We start from the raw sequence: 27410 nt of genomic DNA on the forward strand, positions 1-27410 counted from the left end.
GCATGGTCTCATTAAACTGAGATTAATGTTAGAGCATCTTCTCCTGGGAAAAGGAGGTGGTGTCTTAGACTTCTCTCTGGGTACTGCAAGTGCTCCTTCCCTTTCTTTAGGTGTTCTGCTTGGCTTGTGCTTTCTTGAGTATCTGCCTTGACAGTGTGTCACGGCCAAGCAGGGTGGTAGAGATGAATAGTTAAAGAGTAGCTCAGGCTTGTTTCATTGCTTTCAAGCTAAAATTGTTCTTAAATTTGTCCTCTCACAGTGCATCATGGCACCTGTAATCAATAAATGTGATAAATCTGGTGTTTAAGTGATACTTTGCTCAGTTCTGTTGGTGTGAGATCACTGGTGCTAAGGAAGAGCTTTTTGCTGTGCAGCTGACCCAGCCTCTGTTGTCTTGCTGCTGACTGTGTTGGTAACAGCAACAAGGCAAGCTCCTGGGTGCAGGACAGAGCCTGGTTCAGACAAGGCCATGGGAGTGACTGTTAGTTACAGCAGCACCAACTGCCTGGAGTTCAAACAAAGCTGCTCGATAAGGCCTCTTTTATTTTAGCAGAGTTGATAAAGTGTTATCAGCTGCATAGGTGGATGTTCTCCCTTTAAGTACCTGTAAGCAGGAAGGAGTGCTGAGGAAGGAATGAGAAGGAAACCTAAATCAAGGCAGGATTTAAAAGTTTTGAGATACTTGCTGGCATTTTTAAAAGAAAGCTCTTGGACTGTATCCCGTTGAAAACCTGTTCAAGCTGAGTACAGGTTGCCAAGGAAGCACACAGATGGTACCTTGCAACTCTGCTAGGTGAGCAAAATAAACTCATTATGGGTATGTTTTTGTTGTGGGGTTCACTTGAGACTGCATCCACACTTTATACTGTGTACGTAATAAAAACTTCTGACCTGGGCTTCCTCTTCTTGCAAGACTGGATTAACTTGTGTGATTGGGACTTACAACATTTTGGCTGGAAATTCCACTCTCATGAGAGGACATAAGGAAAAATTGCAACAAATTTCTGCACAGGGTAGTTCCCTGCCAGCCTATGCCAAGCTGATGGAGAAAATGATGGGGAGTGTCTCAGCAAGCTGTGCACGGGCACCAAGACACATTGCAGAAGCAAGGAAGCCAAAGGAAAACGTGGAGCTCTGGATTGGTGACACTCAGCAGTGAGGAACAATTAATGCTGCTCCTGGGAGGGAGCATTTGTCCTTCTGTTGAATGTGGGTTCACATTCCACGTCTCAGGGCATCTGAAATGAATGGAGCTGAGCAAGCAGGACGGAGTGAAATCTGGTTGTGATGTTAAACTGCTCCGTAGCTGTCTGACTGGAAACAGGATTGTCTTGCCACTCATGCTTTTGTTGCCTTTCCATATGAATAGTGAGGAGATTTTGCTTTGTGTCTGGATCTAATCCAATGAGGTGAAAAAGGGGACTTAACTGTATTTAGCTGAGCATTCAGGTAAAGAAGCAGCAGGAGTTTGATGTTCAGGGCACTCTGAGCTCTGCTCTCAGGTGTCCATGTCCGGAGTACCAGCAAAACTTGGGTTGGCTCAGCCTTGGGCTATTGTTGCCTCTAAACAACTGCCCTCAATGCATCTTAAAAGAAGAGAATGTTGCACATACTTTCTGGTAAAAGACTTGTCTTTGAAAGCCTAAAGAATTGTTTCCCTGGAAAATGAGAACATTAGATACATGCAGACCTGGCATAGCTTCAGAGGCTACTGGAGAATTCCTCTCTGGCTACTGGTAGCCACAACTGTTACCAGATGGTTGTAAATGCTGACTGGCAGACAACTGCAGAGCACATGGGGCTGGAGTTTTATGTAAGACTCCAAAGGTGTGTGGGAGAGAAACTAAACTGCTAAAATGTAAATGTGCATCTGGAAGATAAGATTATACAGATTGTGGAATCTATTTCTAGAATTGGAAGAGATACGTGCTTATTGTACTAAAACCAAATTTCTTCTCTTTGATAAGAGCCTTGTAAACTTGTGATAACTCTTGGACAACCTGTGCTGTAGTGGATGCTATTCCTTCTTTGCCTTTGTTCAAAACTGCTTGTCCTCTCATCCTGTCCCATACTGTGACACTCAAAGGTTCTTTGGTAAGAAAGAAACTCTGATATCAGTCTATGAGAGGTGACTTTTGTAGTTTGCCTTCTCTGATCCTCTCAGCCCTGCAGGGTGATGGTTCTTCAAGTGAGTTACTGCTCGGTTCAGAACTACTACACTTCTTAGCCTGTTGAACAAGTTGTTGTGGGCTGGAGTGTGAATGTTGGAGCTCTTGCATAAGCAGGCTCAAACAGCATGCTTCAGGATGACATTAATATTTTAGGATAAAACATTTTAGCAAGTTTTTAAATGTAAAGTTGTGTCTCACTCAAAACAAGTCCCCTCTTCTTTGCTCCTAACACTGAGTTTGTCTCTGCTGGCATAGCTGAGGTCTTTTGTTCTAAAGTGGGGAGGGTAATTAGTAGAGTTTCTCTGTGGGTTTGCCTCGTTTAACAGGTCCAGGATATTGATTGACAGTGGGAAAGGGTGCGTCTCCTTGGCACTTTCCTTTCCTTGTCTGGCTCAGGGCAAGTTGTGTGTTATACATGGGCATGATGTGCTGTCCTTTCATTGCACAGCACCTTGTCACTGCTCTGTAACTTTTGCTAACCTAAATTGATTGTAGCTTTGTGCAAATATGTCCCTCTCTCAGGCATACCTAATAAAAGAAGTCTTACAATCTGACACTATTTTTGAAATTTCAGTTGAGGTGCTAAGGTGTGGAAGGATTTACTTTCCAAGTAAACCACACTTTTATTCTTCCTCTCTTTTCTGAGGTCCTCGTTGGTTTGTTTCTGTGCACATTCTTCACCCCTGTATGTGCTGGTGGCCCACAAACACAGACAGCTGCAGCTGCCCTGCTCAGAGCCAGTTTTTCTGTGGTAGTTGGTGCTGTCAGTGATTCTAGGTGACTGGAATGGCACGTAGGTGACATATTCCAGTCATGTCGATCCTAGTAATTCTAGGGACTAAGTGACTCAGGTGATTGATCCCTGTGTGATTCTCTGGTCCCCTGAACCAGGGCTGCATTGCAAGCCTTTGGTGAGCTCAGAGCAGTGCTGCACAGGTGGCTGGAGATCTTGGAGTGGGAGCAGGAAAGGTAAAAGGGCAGTAGTGCAACAAAGAGGTACAAGTTCAAGCTCAGGGAGTTTCTAAAGAGAGTTCTCAAAATATGCCTGTGGAGCATCCTGTTTATCACACCATTTCCTTCTTTTGGACCTTCACAGCTGGTGCAAGGCCTTGCTAGGAACTCTTTGAAAAACAGCTCAAGCTCTTCAGGAGTGGCTGCCTGGAGATGGAGGTCATTATCCAAAGGCCATTGTTGCTGGCAGGAGCACAGAAGCAGCCACCCTGTCTCCAGCTGTGCTGTTCTATCTCTGCAGGTGTGAAAGCTTGTCCCCTCAGTCACTCACCTCCAGCCCCACTGTTTGAAGGGTTCAAGCCCCTCTGTTCACATGACAGTTCCTTTGGTGCTTCTGTCCCTCTCTTTCTCATGCAGTGTTGGCCCCCTGCTCCCCACCTTGCTGTAGGTGTCTACAAACCTCTTCTGACCATGTATAATATCCATTCTGACCCTTCACTGCACCTCAGAAGTTCTGGCCCCCGCTGCACATGTGTGTCATGTACAGAGTAGCTGGCAAATTGCTCCCTGTCCAGCAAATTAAAATAAAATACTGAGTGAAGTGTCTGTAAACTGCAGACTGTGAGAGACGGCCAGGGCAGGTGGGAGCACTAACACCAGGATAGGTTCTCAGGATGTGAATTCGAGCCTTTGCTCTTGAGTTCGCAGGGTTTACTTGTTACTTAGTACTTGTGCAGAGGGGAGATGTGACAGCCTCCTGAGCTGTAGAGAGCAGGAAGCTGGAGCCTGGGATTCCCCGTGTGATTGCTGGCTGGCGAGCCAGGTCTGATTTATCCTGCTTGGATCCTCCTGTGAGAGGCCAGGCACTGGGACGCTGCTTTGTGCTTCAGCTGCACTGTGAATTGCAGGTGTGAAATTCCCTTCCCTACCCCCACGTCGAGCAGGGAGTTCGGCTTGATATTTTACAAAAGCAAGTTAATAATTAATGCAGCTCCCCTGCAGGCAGCACAGCGCCCTTTCTGCTGTGCCCATGGAGAGACCTGAAAATGGGATTCTTTCTCTCTTTGGCTCAATAGCTGGAGGGTTACCTGGGGTGAAAACTGATGCTAGTCAATAATGCCTGAGCCTGGGAGTTGGCCTTTAGGTTGGGTTTGTCTGAATGTTTATGCAAATGCTGCAGTTTTGCCTTTTCTTTGGATAAGGTCAACTCAAGGGATTGCAAAATGGCCAAGGTAGCAAAATCCTTTTTAGAATCCTCTGGTTTTATCTGTACTGGTTTGCTTTATCAATGTGAAAATAGAATTGTGAAGTGCTGCAGCAGAGAGCTGTGCTAGACTGGTATCAGGTTTTAGTCACTCGATAGTGATGTTGTCTCAGTCTGCTCTGGCTGATTTGGTACCTGCTAAACCAAAATAAATAACCTACTTCTGCCTGCTTTCTGCTCAGGCTGCTTTTGTTTATGTGGGCTCTTCTTTTCTATTTTGTTAGGATTTTTGTTGCCAAGATACTACAGCGAGGAAGATGAGAAGGTTCTTAAGACCCGGACACGATCCAGTGCGAGAGAGGCTCAAGCGCGACCTTTTCCAGTTCAACAAGGTACGGGGCTTTCCTCAGGCTGCAGGGCAGATCTGTCCTGAGCCACTGCATCCTGCAAAAGGAGGGAAAAACCACTTGAGTGTGGGTGGAAAAGTTAAATTTAGGAGAGGTGCTGGTTTGTTCTCTTTCTCAGTTCTGCCTGTTTCTCCCCCAATGTGCCTGAGTAGTTTGCTTTAAGGTCCTGGGCATTTTCTCAATTCTGTCTCCTTTTTTAAGAGGAAGGATATTGTGATGCTGTTGAGTGGTACTTGCTGAGAGACGAGATCTCCACAGCGGCTTTTCTGTCCTCTGAGTGGTCTGTCACTTGTCCTGCTATTTGTTGGGACTGTTTCTGTTATAGGTAGTCCTTGTTAGGAAAATAAACATTTTTCTAAAGATACACATGAGCCACAGCTTGTGTTGCAGCTGAAGCCAGAGTTCTTTGTCCCTGATTATACTTTGGATTTGCAAGTGTACCCCTGCTTTTAAATGTGCATTTAAAAGGCTGGGCTAGCACCTAGGCAGCACAATGGCCATTAATAATGAATTTACTATTATCTTAGTCTGAATCTGTTTCTAGATTTTTTTTCCTTCCCTCTGTGAAGAAGAAATTGCAATGGCTATGCTATCTATCCAACACTTTTTCTTTTGAGCTCTGGCCAGGAGCATAATGCTTTTATCTTTGAAAATGCCTAGTATTAAATCATGGCTAGGCTAATGGCTTCTTACACTTTCTTTGGGATGCAGAAATATATTTGTAGGTTTTGTGTTTCCGAGGTTTAAATGGAATTTTGCTGAAAAGTGTAATGGATAAATGAAATCAGCCTAGGAAATAACCTCCTTGATTCATTGTAATTGTACTGTAGATGGATACTTGAAGTGGAACTGTGGATATTTGAGATAAATGATTTAACGTAATCGGTACTAAGCACATCAATTCCATGCATACCTCCCTGCCATTGGGGAGACAAAGGAACTCAACAGTGCTTGGGGTCTGTTTTCTGCCTGTTACCACGAGGAAATCCTAATGCAGATGCAGTTGAAAAATCAGTGAGTGCAGACCAGGTTTGAGTTGTTTGCATCTGGCTAAATGCGATGTCAGCTTCAGAAAAGATGTCCCAGGGATGGGTCAGAATTGCTTATAAGCATTTAAAATTATATATACCTTGGAAAAACCCTGCTGTTTTAGGGATGGCTCTTCCTTGAATATGCCTTTCTCTTATGAGAATGTTTGGCTAAGCTTTACCTACCTGCCAGAGACACACTAATTTGGATAATGCAAAACAGGGTTGAAAGAGGTAACTTTTGCAGCAGAGGGAACTTCCAAATATATTAGAAGCTGACATCAGGATTTGTGACTCCATTTGATTCAGTCCTGAAGGTAAATATGACATCTTGTTTCTAGGGAGACAACTATTTGGACACTTCCTAATGTTTACTCTCATTAACAGCCTGGTAATTAAAGGCCTTGTAAAATTCATTTGCACCTTTAAGCCACAGTAACTTGTTCTTTTCTAATAAGATTCAGAAGGGAATGAACATTATACCAGAATCTTTTACACTCTACTTTTTTCTTGCATAAAAGTGAGGGTATTTTTTTCCCGAGTTTTGTGTCTCCCATTCCAGTATTTCTAGAGATAATGGGTCATTTGAAAGCCTCTGCCCTTTGATCCAGTAAACATCTACTCACAGCTAGCTAGACTGAGAAAATCTGGGAAAGTCAGACCTTAATTCTGAGCTGTTGAAGGTTCTGGCTTCAAGGAGCCAAGAATCATAGTGCTTTGTGTGCCAAGGCTGTCCCGGTCTAATGTGCTATTAGAGCAAGCACATTAGTGCTGGTAAGCAGGTTTTTAAACACTTGTTATTTGAGGTCTTTGAAAGACTTCTGGTTAAGAACCTGCTTGGGAAATATTTTGTGGGCCTGTAAAGTTGCTGATCAGAGAAATTGCACGGTGGATTTGCACCTCTTCAGTGTGTGATGCAGGCCGTGACTAAAGGCAAGGTCTGCACCTTAAAGGTGCTGTGGGTTCCTGCCCTCATTTTACACTTAAGTTGAACATAAATGCATGATGCCTCACAGATTTAGTGTTAGTGCAGTGGAATGTATTTGGCCACGCTGACCTAGAATGGACTTCAATTTAGAAATTCTATTTAATTGGTGGTGGTGGATTTTTGTTTGTTTGTTTACTCTGTCAGTTATAAATAGGCTGTGATCTTACTGCTTCTCTCTTGCCTTTCTGTTTTGCATAAGAGGTGGTCCAGATGATTTTAAAGGACTGATTGATGACTGGACTAGCACTTCAAACTGTCTTCAAAGTTGTGTTTGTTTCAAAAAACACCTTCCTAAATTCTGCTAGTCACTTAGCTTTGCATATCTGTTTCTCTGTATGAGTAAGAACTTCCCATACTTGTGTGTACCTGTTGCAAGAATCTGTTTTTAGCTCAGTGGATAGAATGAAGGATAAAGTATGTGGACTTGGCAGTCTACTTCTTAGAGTTTATCCTGCTTTTGGAAGTAGTATTTGGATGCCTTTGGCTCAGTCCAAGCCCTGCAGAAGAAACATGTTCAGGCTGGCATTGTCAGACTAGATGATGGGTAACACACAGGTGAACCAGCCTGTCTTACAGCTGAATGTTACCAAACTGGGAGCATTGCATTTAATTTATGGCTTCATGGTTTTTCCCCTGTTTTCAGCCTTCCTGCCCCTTTGCTGATGGGTGTGATGGAGACCTTACCTGAAATCTGAATTAGTTTCTAAGCAAAGTGGAGTTAGCACATACAGGCTTCATTGTTTCTTCAAAAGCTGAATTAACAAAGGGACAGGGCTTGTATTGCCTGTGGTTGGGTTTGTCTCTGCTGTGTCATAAAACAATCTGAGAGGAGAAGCAGAGACAAGTGAAAGGAGGAAGACAGAGCTGAATTTCATCGGCACAGCTTTAGTGTGGGCTGGGAACAACTGTTCAGTTTGGCCACATTTTTCCTGCAGTAAATATGACTGACATGAAGCATTTCTGTCGGTGCTGCTGACACCAGGCTTGCTTGAGTCTGACAAATCTGTGGAGAACAAGAAAAAGCTCCTACCTTTCCCCATAGAAACAAAGGCCCTTTTGAGAAGGAGGGCACATTGTGGGCACTCCAGTTTCTTATTTCAACTCTGCTGAAAGGCTCCATTGTATCCTCTGCTGCCTCCTGCCCCCCTCTCTCCCTCTTGCTTCGTTTACCTGCTGGGCAGGTGAAAGGACTGGCTGATGAAAGCTGCCGAGGGGAGGGAGGGCAGCCCAAAGCTGCCTTGATGTGATTTAACAACTGGGTGCAAATAAGTACAAGGAAGAGATCTGGGTAATCAGGACAGTGAATGTGAATGCCTGACCCTGGTGGTGTCAAATGCAGCCCAAAAGCCACCCTGAAGCTTTTCTGCCCAGCTGTGGAAACAAATGACATAAGAGAGTTATCTTTGTTACATCTTCTGGGCATCTTGGTTGAAGATTCAGAGCTACCAGAAACCTTTAGTACATTTACTGCTCTCCATGAGCAGTTGCATAGCACACTGTGGTTGTTACTGATACTTCTCTTTTGCAAATTTCTCTGTGGAATGGGGGTGCTTAAAATTTTTGGTTGAATGAAAACCTGGAGGAGAAAAAATCACCCCCCTGTTATTATTACTGAATCATACACACTTGGTTGTGCAGTTCATAGGTCTCATACTTGAAAATTAAAGCTTTTATTGACTTGTCTAATGTGTTTACAAATTAACACATCAAACCCAGGATCTAATTAGGCCAGTATTAAAGCTGGTGTTGACAGCTTCCTAACAGGCAGTGCAGTATTGTATAAGTCATGGTTTTCTGAGAGTTGTGGCTAAAGCTTTATCTTTTGGGCTGGATGAAATCTTAGAATAATCACAGTTTCTAATTGATGTGTCACTGAAAATTGCACCTGGTTGTGCTGATTACATGACAGTGCATTGACTGTGAACAAGTTGAAACTAAAACTATCAGGGGGAGTTACACTGGTGTCTCCCTAACGAGTTCCTCACTTTGTTTTGGGTGAGAGTGGAATGGTGTTTATTGCCTGTGCTACACCTGATTCATTTAAATGTCTGATTTATTGTTAAGATAACGCTACCTTGGATCTTCTTCCCAGAATTTTGCACCATAGCTTTATACTCCCACAACTTTGACAATTAGGAAGCTTTTCTCTGTTGCCTCAGTAGCTATCACAGTGCAGAGGAATTCCTCTTTGCCTGTGCTGGGTTAGGAAACTGCCCTGTTTCAATTCTGAGTCCATTGATAAATTCCTAATTTCATAAAACCTTCTCTAGGAAGTTTTATATGTGTAGCTAGGCAAAGGTTGGTTAGCAGCAGGTTCAAGGGTGACAGTAAAAAGATTGACTTCTCAAAATTTGTTTTTAATAATGCAAACCTAACACTTAAATTGCCTTCTTAGAATATAAAGAGCTAAGGCTAAAGATTAAGTTATCAAAAAAGGAAGTAAACTCAGTGGTCTTGGAGCTTGTAGTACTAATCTTGGCTTACTACCTATAAAAGGTAAAAAAATTACTATCACTCTTTTGCCCAGCCTAATGAGTTGGCAAGCAGAAAATTGGGAAATGCTCCAATATTTTCAGTTTCATCTTCTAAAGAGGCTCATCTTCCCTTAAGAGAACCTCAGGCTGGGATACCCAGTATTTAGAGGGGGGAGGTCTTTTCTTGCAGCTCAGGAATTGTGATCAAACGGGTAAAACCAAAGCAAACTGGCAGACTCTGGAGTCAGCTGGATCCTCCTATGCTGTGTCTTTGAGCAGGACATTAAAGTGCTTTGCAGCAGCTGGGGCACCTGGGGCTATGGCCTGACCACGGAAATGAAACCAGCTCCATTTGATTCTCGTGCAGGGGATTAAGTTGGGAAATCACTATGCAGGAAATAAAGTCCAGGTGTTACTTTTAGGCTGAATTAAGCATAAAACTTAAGTGATGTGGTGGCTTTGCTTCAGACATGATGGAAATGAGGATGGGAGTGATGTGCAAGTGCTGTAGAAGGAGAGTTCTCTGCTTTTTTTTTTTTTTTCCAGTAGTGAATGTAATGAGTTCCTATTCTGTAGTTGGCCAGCTTGCCTTAGAAGAAGGTGTTTTCCAGAAGTTGGGCCTTTAAGGATCAGCATTTTCCAGGAAGCATCCATCTTAATCTTCCCTATTAATCTCTGGGCACACCAGTCCTCTTTACCTGTGTGTTGGTACATACTGGTTTTGCCTAAACCAGGATAAGAGCTGTGCATTAGCACTTCTGAAAACCTCACTGAGCTATTTTCTAAGCAGCTTGGTGGCATCCTGTAAGTATGGCAGGATATTATTCCCTGGTGTGTAAATGCATCATTTGTGTTGTGTACAGATGCTCCAAATCTCCCTCCTGGAGAAGTTGTAAGTTGTACTTTAGGGAAGCCACCAAGGCCAAGCCATGCTGCTCCCCATGGCAGTGACATTTTTAGTCCCAAATGGCTTTGAATTACTCTGAGGTGGCCTAGCAGGCTCCTGCTCTCATTAAATTCCAGTGTTCCTCGTGTTCCCTCTGGAAAATGGATATGGATTACATTAGTTTTCCTGGCTGCTCATAGGAAATCTGTTCAGTTTCCTTGATGAGCACTGATGTTCACTCGTAGCTCTGCATTGCTTTGCACTATTTCTTCATGTCAGTCACCAGAAAGAGGTCAGGAAGGCTGACCTGTGTGGAATTTGGCAGATAAAGCTGGTCTTACAGTGCACAGTATTTGTGTCAGACTTTGAAATTGTGCTGAGCAGTTGGTTTACAGAAGTGCAGCTGATGTGGAGTGATGGAGTGTGTTGTATTGACTGACTAAGCTGTGCTTATGCAGAGTTATTTATAATCTTAACATCAAGAGCTGCTCAGGCTACTGTTTTCAGAATATTTCTCTTTAATTTCTGTTACACTTCTGGATATCCTGGCTGTGGAGCCAGGGATTCTTGGCACACATGCATCATGAGGCTGTTATTCAGCAAATCAAAAAGGTTTGAACACCTTTCAGCAGAAAAGGCTGCCATTAAGTGCTGTATTTCAGAGTGCCATACCATGTTGAATTTCTGCCCAACAATGCCCATGAAACAAGCTGCTGATCATGATTTTTCCTTCTCTCCCCCAGACTGTGGAACATGGATTTCCCCACCAGCCCAGTGCCCTGGGCTACAGCCCGTTTCTCCGCCTCATGGCCATTGGGACACGATCAGGAGCCATCAAATTGTATCCTTTGAACACCTTGGGTGAGAGTTCTCTAACCTCAGCAGAATTAGTGCAGCTTTGAAGACACTTCAAAAGTTAGATTAAGCATGAATTTGCAAGCAAGGGTTACTGGAACGCTGAAACAGTTTGCAAGGGTTTGGAGTGATTTTGGTCTGATCATTGTGGGGTTATCTTTCCAAGAGCTGAGCTACAGCTCCAACAGGACCTGAGCTGATGCAGATATTAAACAAGACTCTGCTCTTGCTATGCAGAAGGTCAGACTAGATCTGGCCTAAGTTTAGCAATCCTTCACATTGTAAATTCCAGGGTTGTTTAAATATTTGGGGCAGGGTTCCTTTTTCCTTTTTTTTTTTTTCCTAAAGCAATTCTATTTCAAAGGTTAAAGCTGAAGTCAGAAATGCTTTCTACTTCCTGAGTTTTTGACCATCCAGGAATTAAAGACCTAAACATTGAAGGTGGTAATTATTTTTTGTAGCTAATGACATCCAGTCTGATTTTTGTGTGTGTGAGATGATTCTCATGGCAGAGACCAGTTAGATGAGCTGTAAAACAGGCATGTCACCCAGCCCAGAAAGGAAAAGTTGGTGCTGTCTCTGCCAGCTTAATCATTCATTGCTGGTGTTGTTTGTGCTCAGAGGCTGGGCTCCACATGCAGGCAGTAGCCATCTGTCTCCTGGTTACAAATTAGTTAAGCAGGATTGTAGTGTCTGGGAAACCACTGAACATCCCTGAGAAAAAACAGGGTCCAGGCACCTCTTCTGCATATACTGAAGGAAGAAGTGAACTTCCCTGTTTTCCACAGTGAGCACAGCCTGCAAATTTTACCAGCATGTAAAATCAAAAGTAGATTTGCATTGATTCTTTGCAGTCCAGCTCACCAACAGTAGAACATAGTTTCAAACTAATCTCTTTCCGTCTTGCTTGCTAGCAAGCTTCTTGTCAATTAATTGTACCTGTGGGTCATCTTAGATACTGTAGATCCTCAACAAACTCATCAGATATGGTGCTCCTGGGGTGGAGTTCATGGGTTTACATGAAGAAAACAACACTGTAATGCAGATTCACTTTATACCTGATCAGGTAAGTGCATTTTCAGTACCTCTGTGACTTACGTAGCTCTCTTCTAAACAGGTGTTGATTTTATTCCAGGGATCTGGGCTCCTATTACCAAGTATATTCAAATACTGCTTGTTTGGGAATGTTTATCACAGTGTATTTTGTGCTCTCAGCAGTGCTTGTTGCTGTGGAGATGCTCAGTAAAACTAGAAGAGAAGCTTTGAACTAAAGAGTAGCTTTATTGTTCATAACTGTTACTCATTTATCTCCAGTAACATCCTGGGAATGGTAATAAGGGCAGGACAGTTCAGGCAATCTGCTGCAGAAGCAAGAACTTCCTTTTCCTTTTGCAGCCCCTATTTTTTCAGTAGGACTGAGTAGTCTTTCCTCTGCACAACAGACAGAACAGGAGCTGCTGCTGAGCTGATTTAATTATTTTCAGGAGCTCAGAACAGCACTGCTACCCTCATCTGCTGTTAAGTTTGTTGCCTTTGTGTTTGGGGGTATTGACTCTTGCTCCTGGGGATTGCTGAACAGTTATTGCCACGCTCTAAAAATAGGAAAGCAGAATTTTCCAGATGTCTGGTGGCTGTCTAACCACTTTCCCTTGACTGTCCAGACTGCTGTCTTACTTGCAGACTTTGTTCCCTGATGCCCCCAGTGTAGCACAAGTGGCCTCTTTATGAGAGGGATTTAATTCTTGAGGCGGTTTTGGGTGTCTGTTTGCTTAACTAATGGTATAAACTGAAACTCCCATGGGGAGTGTTGCACCAGGTGTGGCTGCAGCAGGTAAAATGCTTCAATTTGAACATCCAGCCAGCAGGGCTGGGCTCATAAAAGGATTCTGACACAACCCTCAGAATGAGGTTGGACATGAAGAATGTGAGGACTGTGGTGTAGCAGAGTATATCAGCCCCACCCAAAGCTGGGGTGTGTTCAGCAAACCTGTGCTGAGCCAGGAGGAGGTGAGATACAGCCTGCAGCTGCATGGCTGGGCTTTGCAGCACAGGCTGATCTGCTTCAGGAGCCTAAATCCTTGTCATCCCCCTCAGTGATAACCTGTGCCTTTATAACAGGGTTTTTAGCCTCTAGGCTACTTCTTGTCTCCCTCCACCCCCCAAATCCCATTGCTGCAGTGTTTGTCCACTGCCATAAAAAACTGAACCAGCTCCCCAGTCCTGTTTTAGCAAAGAATTATGAACAGCAGCAAATCTACTGCTAAATTTACTGTGTTATATTTAATACTGGCGTTCTGAAAAAAGCAAGTTGTGTGATTTTGCAGTGCCAGCTGGTGACACTGCTGGATGACAACAGCTTGCACCTCTGGAGCCTGAAGCAGCACGGAGGAACATCCGAGCTGCGGGAGGAGAATCGCTTCACCCTCAAAGGGCCACCTGGGTAAGGCACAGGAGGGGCTTGCAGCTGGTCTGGGGATAAGCAAGCCAGAAAATTCTGCTGTTGTTTAGGCTACAGCCTGTCCAGTTCTTACAGCCTGCCACTCCTCTGAATCCATTCAAAGGGCATCCATGGAAATCAACCAAGAGCTGGCTAGGGCATGGGAGACCAGCTTACAAATGTGCTCAACCAGTGCAAAGGGTGGCATATTTTAAAATATTGTGCATTCACTGCTGTGAGTACAGGAGCTGTTAATCTTAAGGTTAGGTAAATCTAACCATGCCTTAAGTCAGACTTTGAAATGCTGTTGTGGTTTTAGTTTGACTTGATCTTGCCAGTTTTAGGTGATCTGTTTTTAGGAACACTTAGGGTTCTGTAAAAAAAAGTGTCTGGTTCGTTCTCCATGCACTTGTCAAACATTTCTTATGTAATTTGTCTTAAAGCTGATGTTTTCCTTCTTAAAAAAAAATCATGCCTCCAAAACAAGTGACACTGATAAATGTCCCTGTTATGTTGTTAACTCTCCCAAATTCAGTAACAAGAGTCTCTTTGCATCCCCAGCTCTCCACCTAGTGCCACCCAGGTAACAGCTGTGCTTCCCCATTCCTCACGGGAGGTGCTGTACCTTGGCACAGAGAGTGGCAACATCTTTGTGGTGGAGCTGCCCTCGTTGCGAGTGCTGGAGGACAGGACCATCACCCCCGAGGCCGTGCTGCAGCGGTGAGTGAGTGAGTGAGTGAGCAAACAAGATGTGGAATCCCATTACCAGACACATCCTTTGTTAAAATGTCACCCCAGATTATGCACTGGGGCCTCGCTGTTGTGTTAAGCATTGTCCGTATCTGCCCGCCTCTCATGAAAGTAACTTTTGGTCCTGGTGTGTGTTAAGTAACAATTTCTGTCCTGGTGCAGCTTGGTGTTGTCACTGTGGAGATAGAGCATGTTCACTTGGGGTGAATCTGCAAACCTTGTGCCCTAGCCCTTGTGTTTAGTTTTAGAAAAAAAATTATTTTGTTTAGCTGTAATTGCCCATTTATTTTTTTCAACCGCTGGCAGAACATCTGGTACTACTTTGTTCAAATGGAGATTTTATCACTCTGCTGAGTGCTGCTGAAAACTGTCCTACTGCACTTCTACTGGCATTTCCATCTTACCTTTATTCTGTAAGAGAATAGGGTGGGTGGTTCAAACTGTCTTTACAGTCCTGGGATGCAGTCCTGGAATTCATTGTAAACCCTGGCCTTTCCTTGAAGAAAACAGGACTAGGTGCATGTCCATGTAGTAGGCCTGATGTGATGTCTCCCATAACATATTTCTGCTGCTTGAAGGATTTGTGGGATCAACTGTTTCAACTTTGTTGCTTAATTTCTCATTCTTACAGCTTTTATTACAGTCCTTTCAGGTTGTACCTAGAATCAGCTTCTCTTTGTTTTCTCTTCTGCTCCTGCAGGATACCAGAAGATAACTGCAGCAGGCGATCCTGTGAACTGGTGGAAGCCCTTCGGGAGCATCCTAAGAACCCTGACCAGATCCTAATTGGATACAGCAGGGGCTTGATTGTCCTCTGGGACCTGCAGAATAACAAAGCAACACACCATTTCCTGGGCAGCCAGGTATTGATTCAGTCCAGAGTCAGTTCAGCAGGGCAGGAAGGGCTCTCACTGGCACTAAAGACAAATCAGGTGCAGGGAGAGCCTGACAAAGCTGCATTTTTAGTAAGAGCAGGTTGTTTTGGGGAGATAACAGCTCTCTGGAGAGCAGTCATTTGTATGGCTTTCTTTTCAGCAACTGGAGAACCTCTACTGGCAGAGGGATGGCAGTAAATTCATTAGTTGTCACTACGATGGAAGTTACAGCCAGTGGCCAGTATCCAGTGACAACAGGCAGTCAGAGCCTCTGGAGAACACTGTGCCTTATGGTCAGTAAGTGAAGTTTAACTGTTGTGTATTTGTCCAAATTCATCTAATTCTGAGCTTGTGTAGGATATTCAAGTCACAGTTCTCCCTAGTGTTTAATGGTAAAATGCAGAGGTGCCTCTTGAACGGCTTGTAAGCCTTGACTAAGGGATTTTAGCCCAGATTTTCTCTTGGATTTGAAACTCCTTTGCATTGTTGAAGTCTGTCCTGAACATGGAGAGCAAGTCTTGACAATATTAGTGCCCCTTATGAAGAAGGGTGTTGGTGATTCAGCTCTTTGTTTTAGCTAGTGTCCTGTTCAACAGGAGTTGCTGTGTAATTAATAGTGAGCTGAGTGTATTTTTTGTTGACCTGAGCAATGATTAAATGAAGCCTCTGATTTGCTGGAAACCATCAAATGGGGATGACCTCACCTTTCGAGTGCAAAGAAGCTTCTAAAGCTGTATCACTTTATATTAGTTTCAGGAATGGCTGTGATTTTAGCAATCCTTTCTAGTTAATCAGCTCCTCCAGCAGCACTTCTGCTCCCTGGTAGCCATCAGCAGCATGGTTTAGAACTGCCCCTGAGCCTAAGCTGTGTTTTGCTGCAGAGTTCTGTAGTCAGTGTGTCCCAGAAGACTTGTCTGATGTGGCTTGGTCTAGGGAGGTGATGCTGGCTCCTACTAATTTAGGTGGCTCCCCTTGGGGTGGAGGGTGAGGTGACCTGGCTGAAGCAGAATCAGCAGCTTGTGATGTAAAGATGCCCTTCTTGAATTGTAGCAAATAACTCTGTTTTCTCAGGTCCTTTTCCTTGCAAGGCCATCTCCAAGATCTACTGGCAGACAACAAAAAATGGGTGAGTTTGTGGTGTATCCCTTCAGTCTCAGCTATTTGAAGGGTGCAGTGTGCAATGCCATATGAAGCCTTTAGAGTAACATTATAAGAACTTGTTGTCAAACTTTCTTTGACATTTCTTTTAAATTTTTCTCGCTCCCTACTTCAACACAGACCACTTTAACTCTTTCTTTCTCTCAAGGCTTCCTTACATAATATTCCAAGGAGGAATGCCCCGGGCTAGCTATGGGGACCGGCACAGTATCTCTGTTATCCATGGCAGCCAGCAAACAGCCTTTGACTTTACCTCACGGCTGATAGACTTCTTCATAATCTTCAGCTCAGATCCTGCTGCAGGTATGTGATGGAAGGGCATTACTGAGGAATTAGGGTAGCTGTGTACGTGTGTGGCAATCTGCCTGGTATAAATAGCATATGAAATGTGATAAGGAGGTCAGTTGTTTGGGGAGTTTCTGAGACTTCAGCAGAGAATCACAGAATCATTTCGTTTTGCAAAGACACTTAAGATTGAGTCCAGCTGTGAAAGATTCCCATTTAAAAGTGAAATGTAAAATACTGGTGTAAGTACAGGGCTGGTTACAAATGCCATACATTCCTCAAAAAAATTAGGCTACTCTGTTAATGAGAAAAGATCTCTTAAGCCTATATCTGTTTAAGCTGGACATTGGACGTAACCAGGTCGTGAAATGAGGATCTGAATATTGTTGTTTGAAAACAGCACTTCAAAGGAGGCTAATAATTAAAACCAGAATTTACTCCCACTGAGACACTGCTTCTTTTAATTAGTACCTGGATTTGTGTCTGGAGCTTTGGGTAACAAATCAGCAAAGGGTGACATAGAACCAAGGGTCAGTATATGGAGAACTTAATTTCCTTACTGCTGGTGAACATGAATGTAAACTGAATAGTTCTCATTCCTGGAATTGTGTAGAGCTTGTCAGATTCTTGCTTCTGTTGAAGAGCTTTCTTGCCCTTACTTCTGCAGTAACTGTACATTCTTCCTTTTCATGAAACTGTAAAGGGTTTGTTTAATGCTGGTGTAGTTCTTGCTTCTGGTTAACTTGGAGTAACTGATTATAAAATGCTATTTCAAGCTCCAAAAATGTGCTGGATCAAACTAAATTGCAAATTGTTTAGGAGCTTGAAAGTTAATCTTCTGTTACTGGATCTTCTCAGGCTTTTCTAGTCTCTGATTTGCCTGCTAGACTGGTTTCCAACCCAATTTGTCTTGTGTCCTGCCCGGGAGGGTGGTAGCAGCCACAGCTCCACATCCTGGTCTGTTAGTGCAGGCTGGATCCCTCCAGCCTGTTCTGGAAGCAGAGCATGGATTCAGGGGAAAAGAGGAAGAAAAAAACAGCTTTTGGATTCTCTCTTGCCTCTCTTCCTAGATCTTAACAGACCCTCTCAGGTCACTGAAAAGAGAGCAGAGAAATCAAAGTGTAACTGAGCAGAAGTACCTGTATGTGTCTGTTACTGATTTTCCCTGCACAACACTGCCCTTCCTAAGCATCTTCCAAGTGTGCAGAACCTACAGGTCTAAATCTTCAAGTACGCAGTGCTGATAAACTTGAGGTACTGTTTCATACTTCAAGTCAATACCTTTTGGTGTTAAGGAGGGAGACCCTTTTACTTTCTATGAAATTGTCAGAGTGGAGATTGTGGATGATGAAACAGAAGTATTAACAATGAAAGAAATCTGAGTTTTTTAGGTCAGAGTTGGACTGCTTAGAGTTCAGGTTCTGGATATGATTAGAAATCCTTTAGGATGAAATAACTGAACAAACAGGCTTTATATTTCTGCTTCCCAATAATTGAATTATCCAGTTAACACTGCTGCTGGTGGGTTCAGATAGGAGCTGCTACAGGAAACTGAAACTGTTGTACTCACATGAGGAAGTTTTTTACAATAAAATGAGGTTTCTGTGGTTGACAAGCTTCCTTGTGGCTGATTGCCTAAGCTTAGTGGATCTACGAAGCTTGCCTTGTTTGCCCTTAAGCAGTCTTCCCTGCAATGGCAATACCAAGGTATTAATTGTATACCAAAGCCACTTAATTTAATAAGCACAAAGCTTATGCATTGCAGCATGGTCGTAGCTGGTGACTTTTCACTACCCTGAATATGCTGTGGAAACAGTTTTTTAAAAGGTCAGCCCTTCCTGTTTCTTTTTTTTTTTTTTTTCTGGTTAGGTGGGTGAGTGTGTGGCAATCGTGACAAATTTTACTGTGCCTGCTACTTCAGCAACTTTAAATAGATTCTTGCCACAAGAAATGAGCTTAGATGTGGGTTTTTTTGCAGGGAAAAAAATTGTTAAAACAGAGCACTTTTGGTTAATGTTGGCAACAGTAAACTGCAGAGCTGTTACAGTACAGGGATGATATTACTATTTTATTGTGAAGTCCTGTGGACAACTGCAAGTGATGGTACATAGGAAAGCAAAGTAAAACTGAATAGAAAACTTTTTTTTTTCATGATGAAACTGAAGTAATTAGTGATGTGTTGTGGCTGGGCCTAGTCAGAGGTGAAACTTGGGGTGCCTCACTAGTGATGCCAAGTACTAATTACTTGAATTTAATTTTGCTGAGTGAACAGTGTTGGTATGTGACTTCTTGCAAGTGTATACCAGGTTAATCAACCAAGTAAAGGAGGGAAGTAAAAGTACAGTTTAGGAGGGAAGGTCGGGGAAAAGCTGTTCGGTAGTTTGCTAATGGCTCAGTGTTGATCAGCCCCAATGCAGCTTTATGTTAACTCAGATTTCTGTAGCTCTGTTAATTGTCTCTGCTGTGAACTGGTCTGTGGTTTTGGTTTTCCCCACCAGTTTGCTGCTGTGGCTGACTCGTCAACCTTGCTGCAATAATGTCCTTGTAGACTAAATTTTTTTCAGTCAAGATTGTCTATTGTAACATGAATTACAATTCTTGTTTGTGTCAGATGTCAGCAGTCAAGTTTTACATTAACATATTTCTTTTGTAGTTGTTCCTAATACACATAAGAATTATTAGATGATGTACACATCTTTAAAAAGAAAGTCTAGAGGATGTGTCACAACATATGAGAAGAAGAGAAAATGAAACGTAAAAGAGCTGAATTGTAAATACTTGTCAGTTCAAGCAGAGAAGCATTCTGCAGAACCCAAGGCATTAGCATGTTTAAGCAGCTTAGCCTGGATGGACTGTGGTCCTAGCACAGCACTAAATGGGTCACTGCTGGGGTGAATATATGTGTCTTTCCACCCAGTGCTGTTAATTAGCTGCAGGTAAAGTCTTGGGAATTCTGGCAGTTGCAGTAGTAAGTACAAACTTTGTGTTATTTAGTCATTGTTGTTAACAAATTTTATCCTCTGCAATGGAATCTCTTAAAAGTCACTGTCACAGTCCTAGGAGTAATGTAAAGAAACGTGAATTTGCTGTATATCTGTGAGTGTCTTCAGATCCATTCATACTCAATAGGCCCAGTATAACACACAGAAGCATTTCAGGTTTTTTCCAAGAAAAATGTTGATGTGGAGGTACAGTTTTCAAAGCAGCCTTACAGGAAGCTTGTTTGCACTGACCTTGGCTGGTCAGTTTTGTCAGCCTCAATGAATGTTGTTTCTGCAGAGTTTGATGACCCCTCTGCCCTGGTGGTGCTGGCAGAAGAAGAGCTCGTGGTCATAGACTTGAAAAGTGCAGGCTGGCCAGCAGTGCACCCTCCATACCTGGCCTCCCTGCACTGCTCAGCCATCACCTGCTCTCACCACGTCTCCAACATCCCACTGAAGCTCTGGGAGCGGATTATCAGCGCTGGGAGCAAGCAGAACATTCACTACTCCAGTATGGTATGGCAGCCGTGTCCCCCCGTGTGTCCCCCATGTTCCTACGTGTTCAGGTCAGCGTGACTGCCCATGGTGTGGGTGGTCTGTGTTGCTGATGATCTGCAGAGGGTTCAGCCCCAGCAGACACTCTTCTGCCTCTTAAAAGGGTGGAGAGAGGCCTTTTCCCAAAGCAGAACAGTTACACTGGAGAATTAAAATGTGATATTTTTTAAGCTTTGACAAGCCAGAGGGGAGGTCTGAGTGTTCCCAGCTGTCGGTGGTAACAAAGTTCTCATGTAAAAGCTTGAAGCTTGTTGGGGAAATGTGTAGAACGCCTTCTAGAAGGCACAGTTGGTGTCAGAATGGGAACATCTAATCACAACAAAAGCTGACAGCATGGACTGTTTCTCTGCTACTTGCACTGGGGTTCATGCCCTCCTGCTGACTTTATGTTCTCTCCACACTGTCACTGCCTGGGCAGTCACACACTTCTCTTCCTGTGTTTGTAGCCGTGGCCGATTGATGGTGGCACCAACATCGCCCCAGATCCTCCGCAGAGGGACTTGCTGCTAACAGGGTAGGTGCTGACCTGAGACCCATCAGGGAGCCCTTTCCAGTTCCAGTTCCCCTTTTTCAACTGACTGAGATTTTCCTATGGAGTTAAAGTCTGCTCATCTTTAGGGCAGAGACTGCAGCTTTACAGTGCAGCTTCTCCAAGCTGTGCTGCTGGCTTTGTAAAGCCAATTTATTTTGCTGCTTCTGAGCAAACAGGTCATGATGTCCACAGATAACCCAGAAAGAGGCTGATTTTTAGTTTTGATGTGTTATCCATTGCCCCTACTCCCAAAGTGTGTAGGAGTGCAGGCACTAATCCAGCCTGGTTCAAAGGCAGCAGTGTTAAAATGAAGCTTAATCTTTCATGTTTTGAAGCATTTTTCCCTCTACCTTACACTCTTAATCTTAAAATAGAGGTTAGCTTGGACTCCTGTCTGCTTTGATCAGCAAACAGATCAGATGAACAGATCTAGCTAAGAGTTGGAAGTAGCTGGCAAGAGATTGTCTCATTGCATAAAAATGTGCCATTTTCTTTTCAAAGCACTTTTGACAGTCTCAGGGGGGCTGTTCCTCAGATTGCATGTTAGAAGCTCCTACCCTTGTGTTGGAAGACTGTTGCAAATCTTCACCTGGAGAGCTGAGATTAAAGCTTGATTTTAAAATTTTTTTTTTTCCCCTTCCCTCACAGTAACAGTATTTTTGCCTGGATGAGTCTTTCCTTCCATATGTTAAGCTTTTTGCCTTTTCCATGTTTTTTTCGCATAATCTTTAATTAGTATAATGGTGTCAGATCACCAAGAACACCTGAATTGAAAAAACCCAACAACCAGAAACAAAACCAAAAACCACAAAAAATACTCAAGAAGCCAAAAATCTTTCTCTTTGTGATTTGTTTTTTTGATTCTGTATTTTCCCCTCTGTTTTACCCTCCATGTGCTGTTCTCCTGTGTGATGTGTGTTCCTGTATCCTCCCCCTCAGGCATGAGGATGGCACAGTGAGGTTTTGGGATGCCTCTGGTGTCTGCTTGCACCTCCTTTATAAGCTGAGCACAGTGAGAGTGTTCCTCACAGATGCTGATCCCAATGACAACATGAACACCCTGGGGGAGGATGAGTGGCCTCCACTCCGCAAGGTGAGACAGCTGCTGCTGGTAGAAACTTCCTGAAAACCCGGGGAGCTCTGATTCGTGCCCCAGTTAAAGACCAGCCCCTCTCTGTTCTCCTGCCTAGGTTGGTACCTTCGATCCTTACAGTGATGATCCAAGACTTGGGATCCAGAAGATCTACCTGTGTAAATACAGTGGATACTTGGCTGTAGCTGGTACAGCAGGACAGGTATTGGAATATGAATAATCAACATAAACATTGTTTTCAAGGCAGGTTTCAGTGCTAAAACTCAAAATGCTCATTTCTGTCATGGTAAATTGATCTGTTTTCTGGAAGTGATTCATGGAACCCTGCTCTGGTGATGCCCCACTTTGAGCAAAGCATCCAGCACAGGAAGGACATGGAGATGGTGGAGTGAGTCCAGAGGAGGCCACCAAGTTCATTAGAGAGGGATAGAGCAGCTCTGCTGCAAGGAAAGGCTGAGAGAATTGGGATTGTTCCGCCTGGAGAAGGGAAGGTTTGGGGTCACCTAATTTCACCTGAAGGAACCTACAAGAAGCATGGCTAGAGACTTACCTACAAGGTCCTGGAATGACAGAACAAGAGGGAGGGGTTTCAAACAGAGAGTAGGTGTAGATTGGATATTTGATAGGTAGAACTTCTTTGCTGTAAGGGTGGTGAGGCCCTGTAGCAGGTTGCCTGGAGAAGTTGTGGATGCCCCAGCCCTGAAAGTGTTTAAGGTCAGGCTGGATGGAGCTCTGACCAGAAAAGGTGTCCTTGTGCATGGCAGGGGTTAGAACTAGATGATCTTTAAGGTGTCTTCCAACCCAAGTCATTCTGGGATTTTCTGCTTTCTCTAGTTGGTTTTAGACATTATCTGCTGTTATTTATCTGTCCTGAGAGGTGCTGTAGTTCAGCAGCTGTGGGGAAGGGCTGCAGCTTGGAGATTTGCATGCACAGCAAAAGCTGCAGCAAAGGTTGTTCTCTTCCTTTCAGGTGCTGGTGATGGAGCTGAATGATGAGGATGCAGAACATGTGGTGGACCATGCTGAAGCAGATCTCCTGCAGGACCAAGAGGGCTATAGATGGAAAGGTCACGAGAAGCTCAAAACTCGAGATGGGCCTGTTCGATTTGAAGCTGGTTTTCAGCCATTTGTCCTTGTCCAATGTCAGCCACCAGCTGTGGTCACCTCTTTGGCCCTGCACTCGGAGTGGAAGCTTGTGGCCTTTGGCACCAGTCATGGGTTTGGGCTTTTTGACCATCAGCAGAAGCGACTGGTCTTTGTCAAGTAAGTGTCATCTTTCCAGGGGGTCTGTGGTTATCCTTAAGTTAATGATGTCCTGGAATTACTAACAAAGCAAGGTGTGATAAGTGGTTTCTCAAGAGCTGTCACTGTCACAAGAAGCTGTGCTTCTTTTTTCTCCACCCTTGAAGATCTTCCAGAACATATAAGTGTGTTCCAACATTTGTGTGTATCCTGTTGGACTCTTGGGAGTGATTGCCACCCAGGAGAAAGTGACCACGTGGTAACTCTCCCCCTCTTCCAGGTGCACACTGCATCCCAGTGACCAGCTGGCCTTAGAAGGTCCCCTGTCTCGGGTGAAATCCTTGAAGAAGTCCCTCCGTCAGTCGTTCCGGCGGATCAGAAGAAGCCGTGTGTCCAGTAGGAAGCGGAGAGGAGGTGGTGGGAATGCCTCAGAGGTGAGGGGTTCACCTTTTTGGGGGTCTGTCTGTTTGCAGCTTGGGGCCTGCTGAGACTGCCTGGAGCAGGAGGTGGTCCCAGTGCTGCTGTCAAATCAGTAGTTATTGGTATGAGGGAAAAATGGCAATTTCTGATGCTCTGTTAGATAAAAACAGGCACATTTTTAGAAAAGATCAGTTCAGAGGACAAGTTCACTGGTGTGCCTTTCTGTTGCTGCCACGCTCCCTCTCTCTCCCTGCTGTGTCTATCCCTGACTGACAGTGTCTCCTCACCTATGAAGGTGCAAGAAGCAAATGCCAAGTTTGACCAGGACGTGTTGCAGGAGATGGAGCTGGCTCCAGTCCAGCGCAAGATCGAAGCGCGCTCGGCAGAAGATTCTTTCACTGGCTTTGTGCGAACCCTGTATTTTGCTGATACCTTCCTGAGAGACAGTGAGTAGGAAAAACATCTCTCTCTTCTTCCAAATCGGTTTTTACTGCTTCTGCCAAGGAGTGTGTTAGGATTTACTGCCAGGAAAACTCGGCACCTCCTGTGTCCTACTTGGTGCTGTGCTAAAAAACTGATATAGAACAAGAGCATATGTTGTCATGTAGAATTGTTATTTAGCCATTCTGGGCTGCTGGCTAATCTAAGGCAAGTGGCCATTCATCTTTGAAGCAAGTCTTTATGTATGATTTTCAAATGTGCTGTATTGGCATCTGACTTGCTAATATAAACTTTTCCTTCTCTCATTCCTCTGAAGTTCACCCCTGTCTCCAGCAAAGCCTTTTAATTTTAGTGAAGGTGGTGGCTGGTTGTGCATCAGAGCCTAAACTTATAGCATGCACAAGTTTACTCTGCTCATCTGTGATATACATGTGTGAAAACTGGACACAGCAATTGTCGTGGTTCACATGGTGGTACTTTTGCCTTTGCTCAAGTGCAGTGCCCTTTCTAAGGGCTGCTGCTGTGTTGGGAAAAGAATGTTAAAAACTTGCAGTTTGTGCCTGGCAGGTCTCCCCTAATATGAAGATATTTAGGGTGCAGATGGAGGTTTTGTGTAGCCAAGGAAAGCTGTTATGTCGTGGATGGTGCCTTCCTCATGGGCGTTTTTGTCACTCCAGGCTCCCGGCACTGCCCGTCCTTGTGGGCTGGCACCAATGGAGGGACAGTCTACGCTTTCTGTTTACGTGTTCCTCCAGCTGAGAGGAGGATGGATGAGCCTGTGAGGGCAGAGCAGGGTAAGTGCCTTGTGAAAGCAGGGTTCTGCTGAGTTATAGCCAGAAAAGCAGGGTCGCTCAATCAGTGCTGCTTATCAGTGATTGGAGACAAGTGAGGCAGTGTCTGAGTTAAGCAATGCTCACTGCAGCAGCTGAACTGGAGCTCCAGCACTGCTTGATGGACCTCAGCCTCATTTCCTACTCACTTCAGACATGTAAATTTGTGTCAGCTGTCACTGAATTTTGCCATCAACCCTCGCTGCACGTGTCCCTTGTTCTGGCAGCTGGGCCTGTTGTCTTTATGTAACAATGGTTTCTGCACATCAGTCCAGTCAGAACACCCTTCAACTACCAAACCTTTTTGGGCAGCATTTCTATAACCATTATATATACGCCTCCAGTGCTGAGACAGTGTGAAGGAGTTTCTAACAATGTTTCTGACTAGACTCCTGTTTGTTTTCTCTGTTTATTTTTCCTCCTTATCTCGCCTGTCTAGCCAAAGAGATTCAGCTGATGCACAGGGCTCCTGTTGTGGGGATACTTGTGTTGGATGGACGCAGCACTCCCCTCCCAGAACCTCTAGAAGTAGCACATGACCTTTCCAAGAGTCCTGATATGCAAGGCAGCCACCAGCTGCTGGTGGTGTCTGAAGAGCAATTTAAGGTGAGTGTCACCTATTGAGGGAGGGAGGTGCCTATGAATTGTGCATGAAATCTGCTAAAGCACTGGGCACTGCTCAGTGGAGAGAGAATTCTTGGGAGTGCTTGTTCTCCTGTGCCTCAAGAACAGCCCTGGGACAGCACTTCTGTTTGGTACAGTCCATAAATCAGGTGTGTGCTGGCAGACTGGTGTTCAGCATAGTGCTGCACATGCTGAATTTAGAAATTTTATGCCTGTATTTCATTATACTCTTTGGACAAGGCTGCTTCTGCTTTTGGGTAAGAGCTTTTCTGATGTTAGTGCAGAAGCAGGAATTTGCAGGTATTTTTGTGAAGTAGCTTTAAAGTTTCTTGTTTTGCACACTAACTCAAACCCTGTTCTCTTTCTGTATTGATTTGTAGCCAAATAGGGAAGAGTTTTGAAAAAATGGGGGAGAAAGTGTGGTTATAACCTGAAGGGTAAAACTGATGTCAGAACAGAAAGACATTTTCACACTGCCTGGGATGATTCATTCTCATGCCATGAGCAGGGGGTTGGCTCTGGTTACACCTGTGTGTATTCCCTGTGAATGGAAACATTATCCAGGGAGGGAGCAGCAGATGTCCTGGGGAGCTGCTGCTGCCTTTGTGCAGGAAGAGGTGTCAGTGTCTCATTTCTGTGACAGGTCTTCACGTTGCCCAAGGTCAGCTCCAAACTGAAGCTCAAGCTGACAGCCCTGGAGGGCTGCAGGGTACGGAAGGTGACAGTTGCCAACTTTGGCAGCTGCAAGACCGATGATTACAGTGAGAACGACCTGGCGGTGCTGACCAACCTGGGAGACATCCAGATCATCTCCCTGCCCTTCCTCAAGCTGCAGATCCGCTACCCCTGCATCCGCAAGGAGGATGTCAGCGGCATCGCATCCTGTGTCTTCACCAAATACGGCCAAGGTGAGCTTGGCTTCTCCCAGACCATCCCTCTCGTTGTGTGCTTGAGACAACGGGAAATGGCTTCGTGGTTTTTAGCTGTACACGTGTCAGGCTGTTATTGTTAGGTTGCATGTGACATATATATATATACACCTGATTAGGATTTAAAAAAAAAAAAGTTTTTATTTTGCGTGTTTTCTAACTTATATACTTCTAACAAAGCGTAATATTAAGTTATTAACTACATCACAATAACTTATCTTCATTAATGCAAAGCAATTAGCGTCAAAATAATTAGCAAAAGTTTTACAGAAACTTTATAAAGCACATATGCACATTGTCTAGGTTACAAAAATTTTCATGTATCTTTTCTAATCTGTTTCTATACTAACAGCCTTGTCTTCTTTTTTGCTATAAATACACTCAAAAATCATCAATTGTTATTTCTTCTATTAACTCAGTTTTGCTTACAAGCCAGCTGTCAAGCCCCTCCATATGAGACTGTTTCAGGAATGTGTTCATTGTGTATTTTTGGGCAGGAGCAGCTGCCAACAGGTACCAACACATGAGTTAGAAGAAGCAGGAGTGAGTTTATTCCATTACTGTTAATGAATACAGGAGTGAATAGTGGTTTTCAGTTTGGTTGTGCCTCTTAGATAACTTCCACCTGGCCACCCTCCTCTTGTCTGGTGTGGGGGAATGGCTCTCTAAGCAGCAGGCTCTGAGAAATGGCTCCACTGTGCCTGCCTGTGTCTCAGCACTCACATTGCAAAACTGGGATCCTGTGGCTGCTGAAGATGGATTGCTGCTTTCCAGTTCATTTTTTGCATCTTTCTGTGCTGTTTTTCCCAAGTGTCAGTGCAGGACAACAGAATTATGTCACAGCATAACCTTAAATTGCACAGTCTCTAGGCTAACCAGAGGGGAGCTGGGGTAATAGCTTCCTCAATGATCCCTCCTTGCTTAGATAGAAGGAAAAGCAAACCCTTTCTGCCAAACATAGATCATGCCTAGACCTGTTCTTTTTTAGGATCACCTTTGGTTCTGGAACTGTTTGCTGAGAATTGCCCTTATCAATTCCAATCCCCTGCAGGTTTCTATCTGATCTCACCCTCGGAGTTTGAGAGGTTTTCCCTTTCCACCAAATGGTTGGTGGAGCCCCGGTGCATCGTGGACATGCCAGAAGTGACAAGCAACAACCACGTGCACAAGTCTGGCACGGAGAATGCTGCAAGGAAATCCAGGTAATGTCTGTAACACTCTTACACATGGCTGTGTCTGAGTAGGGAGGAAAGAAAACCCCTTTGAAGTTAACATCCATAGAGGGGCTGGCATC

At 44.1% G+C, this 27410-nt stretch overlaps 1 protein-coding gene across 2 annotated transcripts in view; it reads left to right on the plus strand.

The window, feature by feature from the left end:
* LLGL2 (LLGL scribble cell polarity complex component 2) overlaps positions 1-27410 on the plus strand; it is a 33259-nt gene that overhangs the window by 2574 nt on the left and 3275 nt on the right. Inside the window, exons 2-21 of one of the 2 annotated variants that reach the window (XM_084218506.1) lie at positions 4611-4718; positions 10853-10950; positions 11949-12030; positions 13289-13404; positions 13963-14121; positions 14852-15014; positions 15187-15319; positions 16098-16152; positions 16333-16487; positions 19749-19966; positions 20452-20519; positions 21477-21630; positions 21728-21832; positions 22601-22893; positions 23153-23306; positions 23588-23738; positions 24411-24527; positions 25003-25169; positions 25831-26095; positions 27168-27318. In XM_084218506.1, the coding sequence (XP_084074632.1) occupies positions 4644-4718; positions 10853-10950; positions 11949-12030; positions 13289-13404; positions 13963-14121; positions 14852-15014; positions 15187-15319; positions 16098-16152; positions 16333-16487; positions 19749-19966; positions 20452-20519; positions 21477-21630; positions 21728-21832; positions 22601-22893; positions 23153-23306; positions 23588-23738; positions 24411-24527; positions 25003-25169; positions 25831-26095; positions 27168-27318 (2879 nt within the window). In that variant the 5' untranslated portion in view covers positions 4611-4643. Of the gene's footprint in view, positions 1-4610; positions 4719-10852; positions 10951-11948; positions 12031-13288; positions 13405-13962; positions 14122-14851; positions 15015-15186; positions 15320-16097; positions 16153-16332; positions 16488-19748; positions 19967-20451; positions 20520-21476; positions 21631-21727; positions 21833-22600; positions 22894-23152; positions 23307-23568; positions 23739-24410; positions 24528-25002; positions 25170-25830; positions 26096-27167; positions 27319-27410 lie in introns of those variants that run through there. The other variant, XR_014616626.1, reaches the window with a different exon arrangement.

Source organism: Fringilla coelebs, assembly GCF_963513975.1.
Source record: "Fringilla coelebs genome assembly, chromosome: 19".
Taxonomy (NCBI): Eukaryota; Metazoa; Chordata; class Aves; order Passeriformes; family Fringillidae; genus Fringilla; species Fringilla coelebs.